The sequence below is a fragment of the Terrapene carolina genome, unplaced genomic scaffold, assembly GCF_002925995.2.
Source record: "Terrapene carolina triunguis isolate 2854851 unplaced genomic scaffold, T_m_triunguis-2.0 Scaffold21, whole genome shotgun sequence".
NCBI lineage: Eukaryota > Metazoa > Chordata > Testudines > Emydidae > Terrapene > Terrapene triunguis.
In genome coordinates this window covers 1806577-1820371 of record NW_020664372.1, presented here as the reverse complement: position 1 = coordinate 1820371, position 13795 = coordinate 1806577, and the positions used below count along the sequence as shown (strand labels likewise).

At 38.9% G+C, this 13795-nt stretch overlaps 1 protein-coding gene across 1 annotated transcript in view; it reads left to right on the top strand.

Annotated features, from left to right (window-relative positions):
• Positions 1 to 13795, top strand: part of DACH1 (dachshund family transcription factor 1) — a 460057-nt gene that overhangs the window by 306065 nt on the left and 140197 nt on the right. Inside the window, exons 4-5 of the mRNA XM_029912724.1 lie at positions 9037 to 9192; positions 9766 to 9938. Coding sequence (XP_029768584.1) covers positions 9037 to 9192; positions 9766 to 9938 — 329 coding nt within the window. The remainder of the gene's footprint in view (positions 1 to 9036; positions 9193 to 9765; positions 9939 to 13795) is intronic.

The following is a 13795-nucleotide window of genomic DNA, read 5'->3' as shown; positions in this document are numbered from 1 at the left end:
ACAAAAATATTGGTATTACATATTACTAATATTTCAGAAGTGGATTTTGGGCTGAAAAGATTAAATGGAAACAGTAATAAGAAGTACACGCACGTAATTGGGAAAATGCCTGTAATGAACCCCAGTCTGAAAGTGGTGATGTTCATATTTACAGAAGCACTAAATGTGAAAAGCATGATCTCATACACATGCCTGTATATATCACCAAGTTACATTGCTCAGTGTATATGGAATAAACTGATATTAGTGAGAGAGGCTAAAGTTTTTGTGTCACTGAAATATGAAATATCAATTGAGAAAACAGAAGCCTACATATGAGCACAATAATACTAATTGCAGCAGTCCAAAAGCAATAACCGGGGACTCAAGAATCTTACTTAGGGTTTCCTTTTCTCCTTCATATAATGGAATACCAATCATATTTTTTGGGGAGGTGTTGTGAAGAAAGGGACTTAAGGCAAAAGGAAGCCAACAGAAACATATTGTGGACACATGACAATGAGCTCTAATGTTTTCATCCTCTAACACTTTTAGCTTTGTAAGTGTCTTTAATATTCAGGACCTAAATTTTATATACCTGAATTTCAGGTATATAAAAGGTCAGGCACTGTTACTGATTCAATGTAGTTACAACTTAGCTATAGTATTACTACTATTGTAAATGTTAATGGTATGACTTAGAAACAGCAAAGGGATTCTTGAGGTATGATTCCATTTAATGACTGAAGGTCCAGGATTTGAGAGCTGAGTGTTACAGGTATATACTGAATAGGTGAAAAAAAATCTTATTAGTAAACCAGTAGGTGGCAGTTTGTTATATGAATATTACATACTGTGACAGACCCAGACCAGTGGGGTACAGGAGTCTGGTAGAGGGCAAATATACTGGTCACTGGATGAGTAGTTTTCTGTTCCCTGAGTGACCAGAGCAGGGGCTGTACTAGAGTAATCAGGAACCTGCTAGAATCAGTTAAGGCAGGCAGGCTAATTAGGACACCTGGAGTCAATAAGAAGAAGCTGCTAGAATTAATTAAGGCAGGCTAATCAGGGCACCTGGGCTTTAAAAAGGAGCTCACTTCAGTTTGTGGTGCATGTGTGAGGAGCTGGGAGCAAGAGGTGCAAGGAGCTGAGAGTGAAAGGGTGTGCTGAGGAGCACAAGCGTTATCAGACACCAGGAGGAAGGTCCTGTGGTGAGAATAAGGAAGGTGTTTGGAGGAGGCCATGGGGAAGTAGCCCAGGGAGTTGTAGCTGTCATGCAGCTGTTACAGGAGGCACTATAGAGAGCTGCAGTCCACAGGGCCCTGGGCTGGAACCCGGAGTAGAGGGCCGGCCCGGGTTCCCCCCAAACCTCCCAATTGACCTGGACTGTGGGTTCTCCCAGAGGGGAAGGTCTCTGGGCTGTTCCCCAACCCACATGGTGAATCTCTGAGGCAAGAAAATCTGCCAATAAGCGCAGGACCCACCAAGATAGAGGAGGAACTTTGTCACACTACAAATAAAATCTATGTTAAAATAACGTTAAGGTTGCAAAGTCAAGCATCCAAAGTTTAGAAAATGGCAGAATTGTTTGCCCATACAATCTTAATTTACAGCCCTTGTGCACATATGCATCATGGCACAGTTTTTAATTACAGCATCCCATACCATTTTTTTCCACAAGACTTCTGCCTCATTGAGTTCACAGGATGGGTGTTGCCCACAGCTGGGTAGTTATTCAATACTTCTTTTTATCCTCATCATTCAGTATGTAGCTCTTATTTACTGAGCACTATTTAAACACTGTACTGAACAGAGGCATTAATTTTCCTCATGGGCTTTTCTATAATACTCAGATAATATGGTTCTGAGTGCTTTACATATATTAATATATTTATCTGCACAATACCCATGTGAGGTAATATGATATTATTATATTCCCATTTTACAAATGGGAAACTGTGGAAAAAATAGTGTGTGATCATTTAATTAAAAGACTGTATAATAATAGATATGCACAAGGGGGTTGAATTAAGGTTGCACAGGCAGCTTTGGCATAGGAAGTCCACCTTTACAGGTGTAAGTTGCTTAGCAACATGCCAGTGGATATAGGAGTTCTGCACAGTATTAAAATTTGTAAGTTTTCTTTTTATTTAGGTTTAGTGATCCTTGTTCAATAGTCTATATTAGCTTCTAGGACTAGGTAGTAGTTTAGTAGTCACAAAAATCTCTAAAGCAAAGATTATGGAAGGGAAAAGGTCTGTGAAATATGTCAGTCAACAGAGAAGTAGTCTGGCTATGCTGGAAGAAGGACAGGAGACATTGGATATGGGTTAATTAGGCCGCAACTTTATTTTTAATTGTCTGGGAGTACCCAGCAGACAAAAGTGTTCAGAGCCGGTAATTCCATAATTATTTCAGTAGCTATCTGGGAGGCTTCCATCAGTGCTCCCCCTCATGGGTGCCGACTCTGTGGGTGCTCCAGGGCTGGAGCACCCACAGGAAAGAAATGGCAGCCCCCCTACCAGAACTTCCCTCTCCCCCCAGCACCTCCTGCCCGCTGGTGGGCCTCACCGATCAGCACCTCCCCCTTCCTTTCAACGCCTACCGCCTGCTGCGGATCAGCTGTTTCGTGGCGTCAGGAGGTACTGGAGGGTTGGGGAAGGAGCGAGGGTGCAGCGTGCTCAGGGAAGAGGGCGGAACTGGGTGGGGAGGAGGCGGAGCGGGGCAGGAAGAAGCAGGGTGGGGGCGGGGTTGGGAAGAAGCAGGACTGGGTGGAGCCTTGGGGAAAGGAGAGGAGTGGGGGTGGGGCCTGGGCAGAGCTGGGGGGGCCCCCCCGGCAGATTAGAAACTCGGCGCCTATGCTCCCCCTTACCTATTCTGGTCCCCACCCAACCAGCTGTTGGGACCTCACCATCCTTCCCTTAAATCCTTTACCAATGTATTTTATGTGATCACTGTATCTCTTCCCTGCAGAGTACCTACACTGGACATCCACCCTACGTTTACATAATTAGTTTTGACATTATAGCCTAACTCCCGTTTCATGTTCTCCCCAAATAAGCCCCCCAAACCCACTGTGGGGAAGGTGAAAAAAACCCACTTTGCCTAGGCCAATCTGACAGTGAGAGAAAACTTCTTTCCTAGCCTCCCAAAGAAAGAAGCAATTAGGGCAATGCCCCCAGCGACTCCTGACAAACGCCAGTATTTCACCACTTCCATACTGAGAGGGTGCATGCTATTCCATCTGGTCTAGGTAAAAAGGGGCTTTTCCTGAACCGGCTCTCTCTTCCGGTCACCTGGGTGGGATGGATCAGTGTCCCCACACTGAGCTGATATGCAGCTCCGGCAGAAAGTCACTCCCTCAGCTCTCTGGCCCTTAAAGGGGCACACATTTTTTCCAACAAGCCAGACAACGGCCTGCGCTGCTTAATGTGCGGTGAGATCATTCTCTTGCTTTTCGTTTCCATAGTGTATCATTTCAGCTCTGATATGAGTAGATTTGTGAAAACAAGAAAAGTCTAGTTGCTGATCAAATTTGCTTTAAAATCTTAGCCTGATTTAGAAAAAGCCCGACAAGATCTGGAATGATCTAATTATTATAGTCTTTCATACTAGGCACTTGTGATTTTTAAGGATGTGCTAGATACAGCTGATCTTTTCATTTAACTGCAATACACTACAAGAATAGAGAGCAAGTGGTGTGAAAGATTAGTAGTAGTGAAACTGTCAATGGAGAAATTAAAAGTAGCAAAATATGGGCAATAAAATGCAAATTAGATAAAATGAGAAAAATAGATTTTTTTATTGTGTTGTCTGTGTGATCAGAAGTGAAATTTAATAACATCACATTGTTAGAAAAGCCACCAACATGCACTCAGTTCAACTGATGCACACCTATATCCTAATTTGTCTTGTAAGTAGGGATGTGCATGCTTAACCATATTAGGATCTTTGATTCTGGCAAACATTAGGTGCTTATGCAGACTTCCTGAGTCTTATTAGATTTTAAGATCAAACCAACTCAAAACTACACTCTGCAGAATTAATGAGAGAAGATAGAGGGCTAGCATAGGATCTATAGCCAAAAAAAGTAGACAGGATAAGAGGTCGGTTAAGTAAAAATGTCCACATTTTCAATTTTCAGTCTTGCAGTCTTGTTTTTTTCACTCATCTTGTCCTTTGGAGAAATAACATGTCTTTCAGGACAGACACTGGAAGGTAGATGTCTATGATATTGTTCTGAAGCAGAAACTGTTCAATAGATTCTTTTCTTTAAAATTAGTATGGCAAAGGACTGTCCAATTGATTTCATTTTCTGCCAAGAAAGTGTTCACTGTTGTAGTTGAAGTATGACAGTCCACACATTACTCTTTTGATATTTCATTTTCAAGTTAATTTACCCCAGAATCATCTGAAGAGTCACTCTTATATAAACAATATATTCCAGAGTTGCTCTGCCTGGTCTGTGGTGGTTGGCAGTGCTGAAGAAGATGTAATACAGAGAATGCTATTTCTATTCTGGTTTTGACAGTCCTTTGAAAGCTCCTTATCCTCCATATTAGCAATTAATAGTGGCTGCATGTCGAGAGAGCACATTTGGCTACCTGAGGAAGAATATCATAGTTCAATATGCTCCACAGGAATCTTGGGAAACATTTTTCCCCATCCCATAGTATTTGCTTCCTTGAAAATGTTGCACATTTATATAGTGTCAGTAGTGACTGTAATTACGTTACTGTTTTTCAATTCCAATGACATGGGACAAAAGAGATGCTATTGAAGTCTGATGATCTCTGTACAGGTATTTCATTATACTTTAGTTTATATAGCACCTTTATCTAAAATCTCAGCATGCTTTACAGACATGCAGTCTCATAAAACTCCTGAGTGGTGGATAAGTATTATAGCCAACTTCAGCAGGTTAAACGGAATCACACAGAGGTGAAGTGGCATGCATACAACGAGTCAGAGTCAAAAGAAGGAGAACCAAGTATTTAATTTGGATGATAAGATTCCCAACATTTAGCACATGGATTATGAGCAGTTTCCAGTGAACATATAGCATGGCAGGAATCAAGCCTCAGATAAATGACCCAATGTAGCTGATATAAAATGCCTCATTTGGTGATTGCTTGTTGATGAGAAATAGCCTGTATCAGGGAACATGGAAGATAACTGTGGTCTTGTTTTGGGGATTAGTGGGACTAAAAAAGGATCAGCAGGGTTGTGAGTTCCATCCTTGAGGGGGCCATTTAGGGGTTAGGGATTGGTTCTGCTTTGAGCAGGGGGTTGGACTAGATGACTTCCTGAGGTCCCTTCCAACCCTGATATTCTATGATAACAAATAGCACCATATTTTTTGCTCTACCAGTCAAATGGAAAATGTTCTGGGAACACGAAACAGGCTGAACCCAGTTTTTAAATGTGGTCATCTACTTTAGGAACTCAAATTCCACATTCTGAGTGCTTATGATGACACTTGGGCACATAAAATATATAGGCTACCAAAGAGCCTATATCAGTGCCCATGTATGGGACTTGTTCAGCATCCACATTTCTGCATTGGATCCTCTGTGGAGAAAAGCTTTGAAAATACTACTCTGTGGTCACTTTAGTGCTGCATCAATTGAAATGCAGCTCAAAATGCAATGTGGAGCTACCAGTTGTCGTTTCACAAAGTGTTATGCTGAATCTGGAAATTTGCATAATTTAATTAATTATGCCACTAAAAACTGATTTTCTCTCAATTTAAAGCAAACAGCTTTTATGAGGGTGAACTACAGCACCCAGGGATATCAGGTGTCCAAGCTCTTAATCCTATTACCAAGAGTTGACAACCACTGATGGAAACTGGAAAACATAAGCCTCCAGCAGGGCAACAAGTAAGGAGGAAAAAGGCAACAGATTTTTTAAAGCTTTTTGAAACCACTGTATGGTTTTTAAATCAATTTTTTAAAAACAACTGAATTGGCAGCTTGCACTTTGTTGTTCAGAGGGTGAGTGCTGTCTGAGGGCTAACATTTATTTTACTTAGACATAAATGAAAATAACTATCTCTTTTGGGAGGAAAGCTGTTGAACTTAACTACCATAACAAAAATGCAGCAAATGGCCAGTGTTTGCTATTTGTATCTATGCCTGTCCACTCACAGATGTTTAAGAGTGCAAGATGCTGTACCTTATAAGTGGTTTCTAATGTTATGGGTTGGAGACTGGCTATGAGTCATTTTGATTGTAAACTAATCTTGGCAGATGATGTCAGATTCCAAGTATCAAAGTATCAGTCACTGACTAAGCATTACCTTTAATACCAGTGCCTCCTTTATTTCATTACAATATCGGTTTTGAGGAAACTGAAAACAATGGGTACAGGTTTTGCTGAGGTATAAGGTGCACTCAAATGCAGAAGTTCTCATCTTTGACTACATATGAAATGCCATAACCAGAAATCCTATGACTGACCTTGCTAAATTCTGGGCAAGTCAGGAAAGAATATAACAGTTGTAGTAACTTACTTATGACTCCATCCTTAGAGCCCTGTGCGGATACAAAATTTGTATCCGCATCCGATCCATGATCTACAAACATGGTCCGCGGATATCCGCAGATATAAAGCAGATATCCACAGATCTGCAGGTCTCTATCAATCCTCACCTCAAACCCCAGAGCTAGACAGGGCCTGACATGAAATTGACCCTATCATGAGCGATATGTTTATGAAATATTGAAACCTTCCCACCACTTGCAGAGTGAAAACCTTAACATGTTTCCCTCAATTTGTTTCTACTTTCCTACAACAAAGGTTACATTTTGGCAAAAAGAAATTGCATTTTTTCTTAACAAATCTGTCTTCTTTTTTTTTTTAACCTGAACTAACAGTTGGTTTTGGTGGGGAAGTGGAAAAAAATCAGTAGAAAGGATTTATTAAAAAGTGAACTTGTTGGTAATATGAGAACTTTACATAAAATTGGAGTAATTTGATTCAGGTTTCAATTAAGTTTTACAAAAATCTGTATTGTCTTCTTTTCTTCTTGTATTTCTTTTTCTATGGAATCTTATTTGGGGCAAATCAAATCTTGAGTTCCAACAAGCTGTTACAGTGGGTGTAGACAGGTAGAGAATTGAGACATTAAGGGTCTGAATCTATTCTTATCAGTCAGGTTCTTCACTAAATGAACATGCAGGATGGAAGTGTATTTGTCATTATTGCAATAAGCAGATAATATGGGAAATAAACTAGGAAAAACAAAGGTAGAATAAGCAAGCTATTTTTCCAAATAATGACTGAAAACTCAGTCTCACCTGTGGTCTTCCTATCATGCAGAGATATTTGACTTTCCAAAATGCATGGTGATATGCCCACCTATGAGAGATGAAGCTCAAGTCCTAAGGATCTGTCTTGTGTTAGCCAGCTCAGTCTTAAACTAACTATAAACATTTCATAAAGTTTGTCAGAATTTCTTGTAAAATGATAAAGAGGATAAAGACAATAAAGATATCTGGTTTAATTGATTCTTTTCATTGTTTAATAAAATTGCTCTGTTTGACTGCTGGAGAATTTGGACTGAATTTTCATTACCTACTCCTGAACAATTTACACTGGGATCTAGACAGTATTGAGCTAATGAGTTAGAATTTATATTGAACCTAACTGTCTTCATGAAGTAGCAGGGGAAGGAAAATCATGGCCATAATTGAGTATTTTTTCATTATAAACTATGTTATATAGCTTTTACAATCAGGTTTTTAATAAATCTAAAGAAATTAAATTGGAATTTGACCAACTTTTATGCTTTTGTCATCTCATGTAAAAGTATTTTTTAAAATGGTAAGGCTAATGGGCTAATGAAACTCCTATGAAAGTCAATGGAAATTAGAGGGTCGCTACTGTTGATCAGATAATTGTGAAAAGTACTATGAAAAGTTGCACAAAATACATGTTAATATAATCTTTAAAGGTTCAAGATTGGGGAACATATGAAATGAGTGTATGAATACATTTAATATGCTGCCCAATCTTGAACTTCATATATATAGTCCCACTGAAGTCATTGGAGCTTTCTGATTAAGAAGTTCAAGATTGGGCAGCATATTATATATATTCTCAGTGACATATAGTTTTTTAAAGACCTATTCAGTTTAGAGGTCACTTAAAGTACACTTCCATAATGTAGAAATCAATAACTTTTTCATATAAATGAAATACTGATACCATTCTTTAACTGTGTTATTCTGTTTTACTGTGTTATATTGAAAAGTGCTGATGTTCACTGTAGTGAAAAATCTGTTTTCTCAGATACGTAAAATACTTTTATAGTCAGTATATATTGTTCCAAATCATTTCTTGCTCCAAGTGGGGTTCCACAAGTAGAGGACTTGTAGGATTGTACTCATAATTTCTTATATTGAATGGAATGAAATATAAATTAACTATCTAATACTACAATATGTTACCCATACACAAGAGTGCATGTTGGTTGATGCCATCAGTGAGTAAAAATTTTAATTACTGTCTAATTTTATTTTAATACCAAAATTTAAGAACAAATATGAACATAATTAATATAGCCATAGTCAGACAATGAAAACGTTACAAGCGAACACCCTCTACCACATATAAAACAATTGTTATATTTCTCTCCAATTCTACTTACTAAGAATTACAGAAATGTAAGTAAAACTGTTAATATAACAAATATTTACAATTCATTAAAATACATTGTTGATTTCTCACTGGAACTGTACTGTTTAAACTGTTCTTCTAGCCCAGGATTAAGAATTCAAAGTGTATATACCTCTCAAGTGAACTAGCACAATCCTAACATCCATAAATTCATGTTTCTAACTATAAACGCCAAATGTTATCCTTACCTATCTATAAAGGTGGCTTTTCTTTCTATTGACTGAAAACAAAACCTTCCCCTTGCCCATCCCATACATTACAAACACTAATTTGTCAACCACAAAATGGGTTAAATTGGTGGCCTTGCTTGCAAATTCAGACATTGCAAATTTGAAATCTTCCTGCATCCAAATAATTTATATTCATTCCCCACAGGCATCAGTGATGGTTCTTGGGATAAAGAAAAACTTCAGTCTCCCCCTACCCAAGGATCACAGGCCTCTTTTAACCATCCCAGCTTGCCTGGACAGCATAACCTTCCAGTTAGCCATCCTCTCAACCCTCTTCAACAGAACCACCTTCTGCCAAATGGTACGGGTTGACATCTTTCAACACTAACATCAGTAGTTTTCAAACTCCTGTCTTTCTATTGTGTTTAGTTAAATAGGCTATGCAAAATAAAAAATGTGGTGAATACTGTAATACTTTAATTAAAGTATTCAGCAGTGGAAGTAGGAGTCATAAAAAAATAAAAACATACACAATAAACCTAATACTTAAATAGCTATTAACCTGTGCATCAGTGGCATAATTATTGCTAAGTCACCTTGCCGCAAGTATTAAAATGGACAATATAACAAACAACAATTGCTTAGCAATGATATGCTACAACATTACACTGATCTGAACAAACTAAGAGGTCTGTTAGCCTCTCCATGTGTGTATAAGACCTCCATGGATACTAGAGGGAATTACACACGTACAAAAAGTGAACAGATTCATGTTAACTGCTCTATACTGAAATGTTGGAAGAGTTCATTTTTTAACACATTTGGTGCCAAGCATTTCAACATATTTTGCTCATAAGAAAATATATTCCTAATAGTCAATATTTAAAAAAACATTATAAACCAATATTTCCTGCCTTTTGTTTTTTTTTCTTAGGCCTGGAACTTCCTTTTATGATGATGCCCCACCCATTAATTCCTGTCAGCCTACCTCCAGCATCTGTCACAATGGCCATGAGTCAGATGAACCACCTTAGTACCATTGCAAATATGGCAGCAGCAGCACAAGTACAGAGTCCCCCATCCAGAGTCGAGACATCTGTTATTAAGGTAAACATCTAGAAAAATATCTGTGATACTAAATTAATTTCTTCACAGCATGGTACGTTATTAATGTAAGGCTGTTCTCATCAGATGTCATAAGGTAAGCAGTCATAAAGGCAAGGCTTGGTCAGTGTTTGGAAGGGCGGGCTCCAAAGAAAAACCCACTTACTGTAGGAATTGATTTTGGGAACTGAGAATTATGTTGGTAACTGAAAATTCTGAATACTGAGTACTGAATCAGTGCTCCAGTTCCACAATTGAAGTTGCCATTTGTCAGATGAGATATAGATACTGACTACCCATGGCCAAAAATGATCTCATGCACTTTCCCAGGAAGCTGGAGGTGAAATCCTGATCCTATTGAAGTCAGTGAGAATTTTGTCATTGACTACAGTGGGCCCAAGATGACACCAATCCTGTTGTTTATGTCAGATATTCCCAGCTGGAGGTCTGAGTGCCAGAACTAGAGTGACTCATTTTCTCGTTTGCTATGCCATGAGAAGCTTGGAATCATACTGAACCATACAATTGCAAATGCCTTTGAAGAGAAAAATAAAATGTATTTTAAACTCCTTTAAAAGCCACCAAATCTGTATTACTGTGTGGATAGAAAGGTAAGGCATTCCAGTGACCCAGGACCACTAATGACAATGTAACTTGTATCATTCGTGCAAACATTTGGGATCAAATGCAGCAACCTTAGAAAGTGAGAGAGTAAATAGGGTGTCAGAAACTAAGGCTGTGTCTATACCACACTGCAATGCAAACTATGGGGGTATGAATTGCAGAGTGCACCAAAGTGTTGTGCGCTAACTTCCCTGTGTTGATGCTGCTGGCACAAACTAAAAGGAATGTAGTTCACAATAATGTAACCTTGTTTGAAGAAGGATTACTTTAACACAAACTAGATACCTTTTAGTTCATGCCAGCAATGTCCACACAGGGCAGTTAGTGCACAACACTTTGGTGCACTCTGCAATTCATACCCCCATAGTCTGCACTGTGATGCAGTGTGGACAAACCCTTAGTAAGGCAATTAGGACTAGGCCTATATATGGCTTTAAAAGTTAGGCTGCATCTTTTGTCTTGGTAGGCATGACGACAGCAGAAATCAGCATTGGAACCATGGTGCATGCAAATACATCTGAGACAACAGCCATGGAGTGGTGGTGACCATTTTGAATCTACCCTGTCATCTCACTCATGCTGCTAACTGTCACTGCCTAGTAGCATGGTGATTTCTGCCCTTCTGTATGTTTTACTTTTCACTAGAATGGCAATTAGCAAAAGGTACTTGATATCAGAGCTGTTCCCTGGGACATATTAGGTGTATATTTCATCCTACATTTATTTTCTAAATTTCCATAGTGATCACTGCTTATTACATAGATATATGCTAATGAATATAAAGATATCGAGAACATGATTGAGCACACACTCACTGACACAGCATTTTGTTTGCTCATGTGGGAGTCTTGAAGTATGATGTCCAATGTTCTTAGTTTTTTGCATCCTTAACATGTCTAAGTGTCTTCCTTACTTTTTATTATCAGAAGTACAATATCACAGTTTATATACAGCAATGGGAAATTTGATCTTGATCTGTTTTTGACATTCAAAAAGAAAATGTTCTATTTTTTAAGCTTGAACAAGTTGGCATAAAGTAGTTAGTAAACTCTGTAAAGCTGGGTGGCCGAGTTACCATGAGTGTAACTCTATGGGGCTTAGATGGAGAGTAAAACTATAACTAATAAATTTAAAGCCTCTACACCCCCCAAAATCTCTTTATATTGCTCTGTGTCATCATGAATTCCATAGCTAGCAAGATAATACATTGTAGCATCAAGGGGATACAAATAAATGAGGCCAGGCTATCTAGTCTTTAAAACCAAGTTTTTTAATCCAGCCGGACTCTTCACACATTGATGTCTGTCTCCCTGACAGCTAAATACAAACACTTCCACCCCAAGAACACTTTCCCATTCTCTTTCCAATCCCCGAGCCTATTTTCAATTGCACCCCAGCTATTTGGGAAGAGAAACACATTACAAACGAAGGCAAAGATTTTTCAGATGGGATCTAATTTTCAGTGCCCCAGTTTTGGGGGGCCTAACTTGAGACATCTTAAAGACAAATAGTTTTCCATTTGTCACTTGAAAATTATTAGTATATTTTAAAAAATCTTGACCTTTTTATGTGTGTGTGTGGGGTGACCTGCATAACTCATTCCAGAGGAAATCAGCCATCCTATATTCATGCTATTAAAACCTTCATCATAACTGTCAAATTTTGTGCAGCTCCATGTGACATTTTATGCAGATTATTTAATGAGACAATTTGCATAGTTATATCTAATTTGCATATTGTTCTTTATGCCATCTTTAAAAAAACATGTGGATTTATGTTATTTTTAAAAGCACCTAAGTGACTTATGGCTGAATTTCCATGTTAAAAAAGGTCTTGAGTCACTTTTGAAAATGTTGCTCTTATGCTTGTGCAGCTCTGGTTACTGAAGCCATTGGTTTATCTACAGGGCAGCAGGGCAACCTTCCCCAGACATCACCATGTCAACATGCCTCAATCCTGATTTGGGGGACCTTCCTTTGCAAGTCACAGAGACAGCTCAGTCTCCATGGCCTGTGAAGTTCTTGGCCTCTGCTGAATCTGCCAATTTATGCAAAGTGTGGTGCTGAGTTTGTGATGTGGGAGCTGTGACTCATCTCATACAAGGAGCACCAAATGTTCATTAGATAGGTGCAGTTTTTAATCCCTACTGAGGTGAGCTGGATTCATGCTGGTAATCTACAGGAAAAAGGCTCTAAGGGTCACTAGCAATGTCCTGAGGCTTCCAGTTCCCTAATATGTGTTAATGTTGCACCCTAAAAAGCGAAGCTTGTTTTCTGTAAAGTTTATCATATCAAATTCTGACCTCTTAGGAATCTGCACAGTCAGGGTACTGTCTTCAGCCATTGTCAGACAAACCCTGTGATTTGTGGCCCACCCTATTCTTAAAGCAGCATCTCCCATTAACCAAAATACAGACACTAAAAATACAGTAATAAAACAAATATTAACAGAACATCTAAATTCATAGTTCAATATAATAGCTTGCTATATAAAATAATGTCAACAGGAGTGTGAGTAGCCTAGATAAATTTGCATATATTCCCTCTGCCCCCAGTTGGTCATCAGGCAAGTTTGAGCCCACAAGAAAGAAAAGAGAACAAACCAGATGTGACACATTACTCATCACTCTTAATGCACTACTGGAAGGTGCTTAGATACTGTGGTGATGAGAGCAGTAGAAGAACCTACATGGAATAGACTAGAGCTTTCAGATCCCCTGCACAGCATTCTACCGTTTCATCTATAGCAGTCCTGGTAATGTAGATATGCTATCCTCCTTTATGAGGAGCAACCCATAGAGGAAAACACAACACACACTTTGTCACTGGGTCACACAATTATTTTTGAACGAGCACTAGAATGTTGGGTGTCAGAATTCCTCTGTTCTCTTCGTGGCTCTGGGAACAGAATATGGCGTAGTGTAGCCAAGTGTAACAACACATTTTTATGTCATCTGCAGGGATTTAACCTGAAATCCCCAGATCTTAAAGCATCGGTTGTGGTCTAGCCACTAGAGAGGGACAAACATCCATACTGTGTCAGTATGTGTTGGACAAGCACATAATTTGGACCATTTCTTTTAAAAACTCATGTGGCAAAGCTGGTAAGATTTGGGTGTTTCATCCTGGGTTTTGTTCCAAGTAATGATGGCTCCAACCTCTGCATTATCTTATGTGTAAAATGAATGAAGTATAATTGCCTACGCTGAGGTTGGGGCATTAGGCCTAACTTAATAA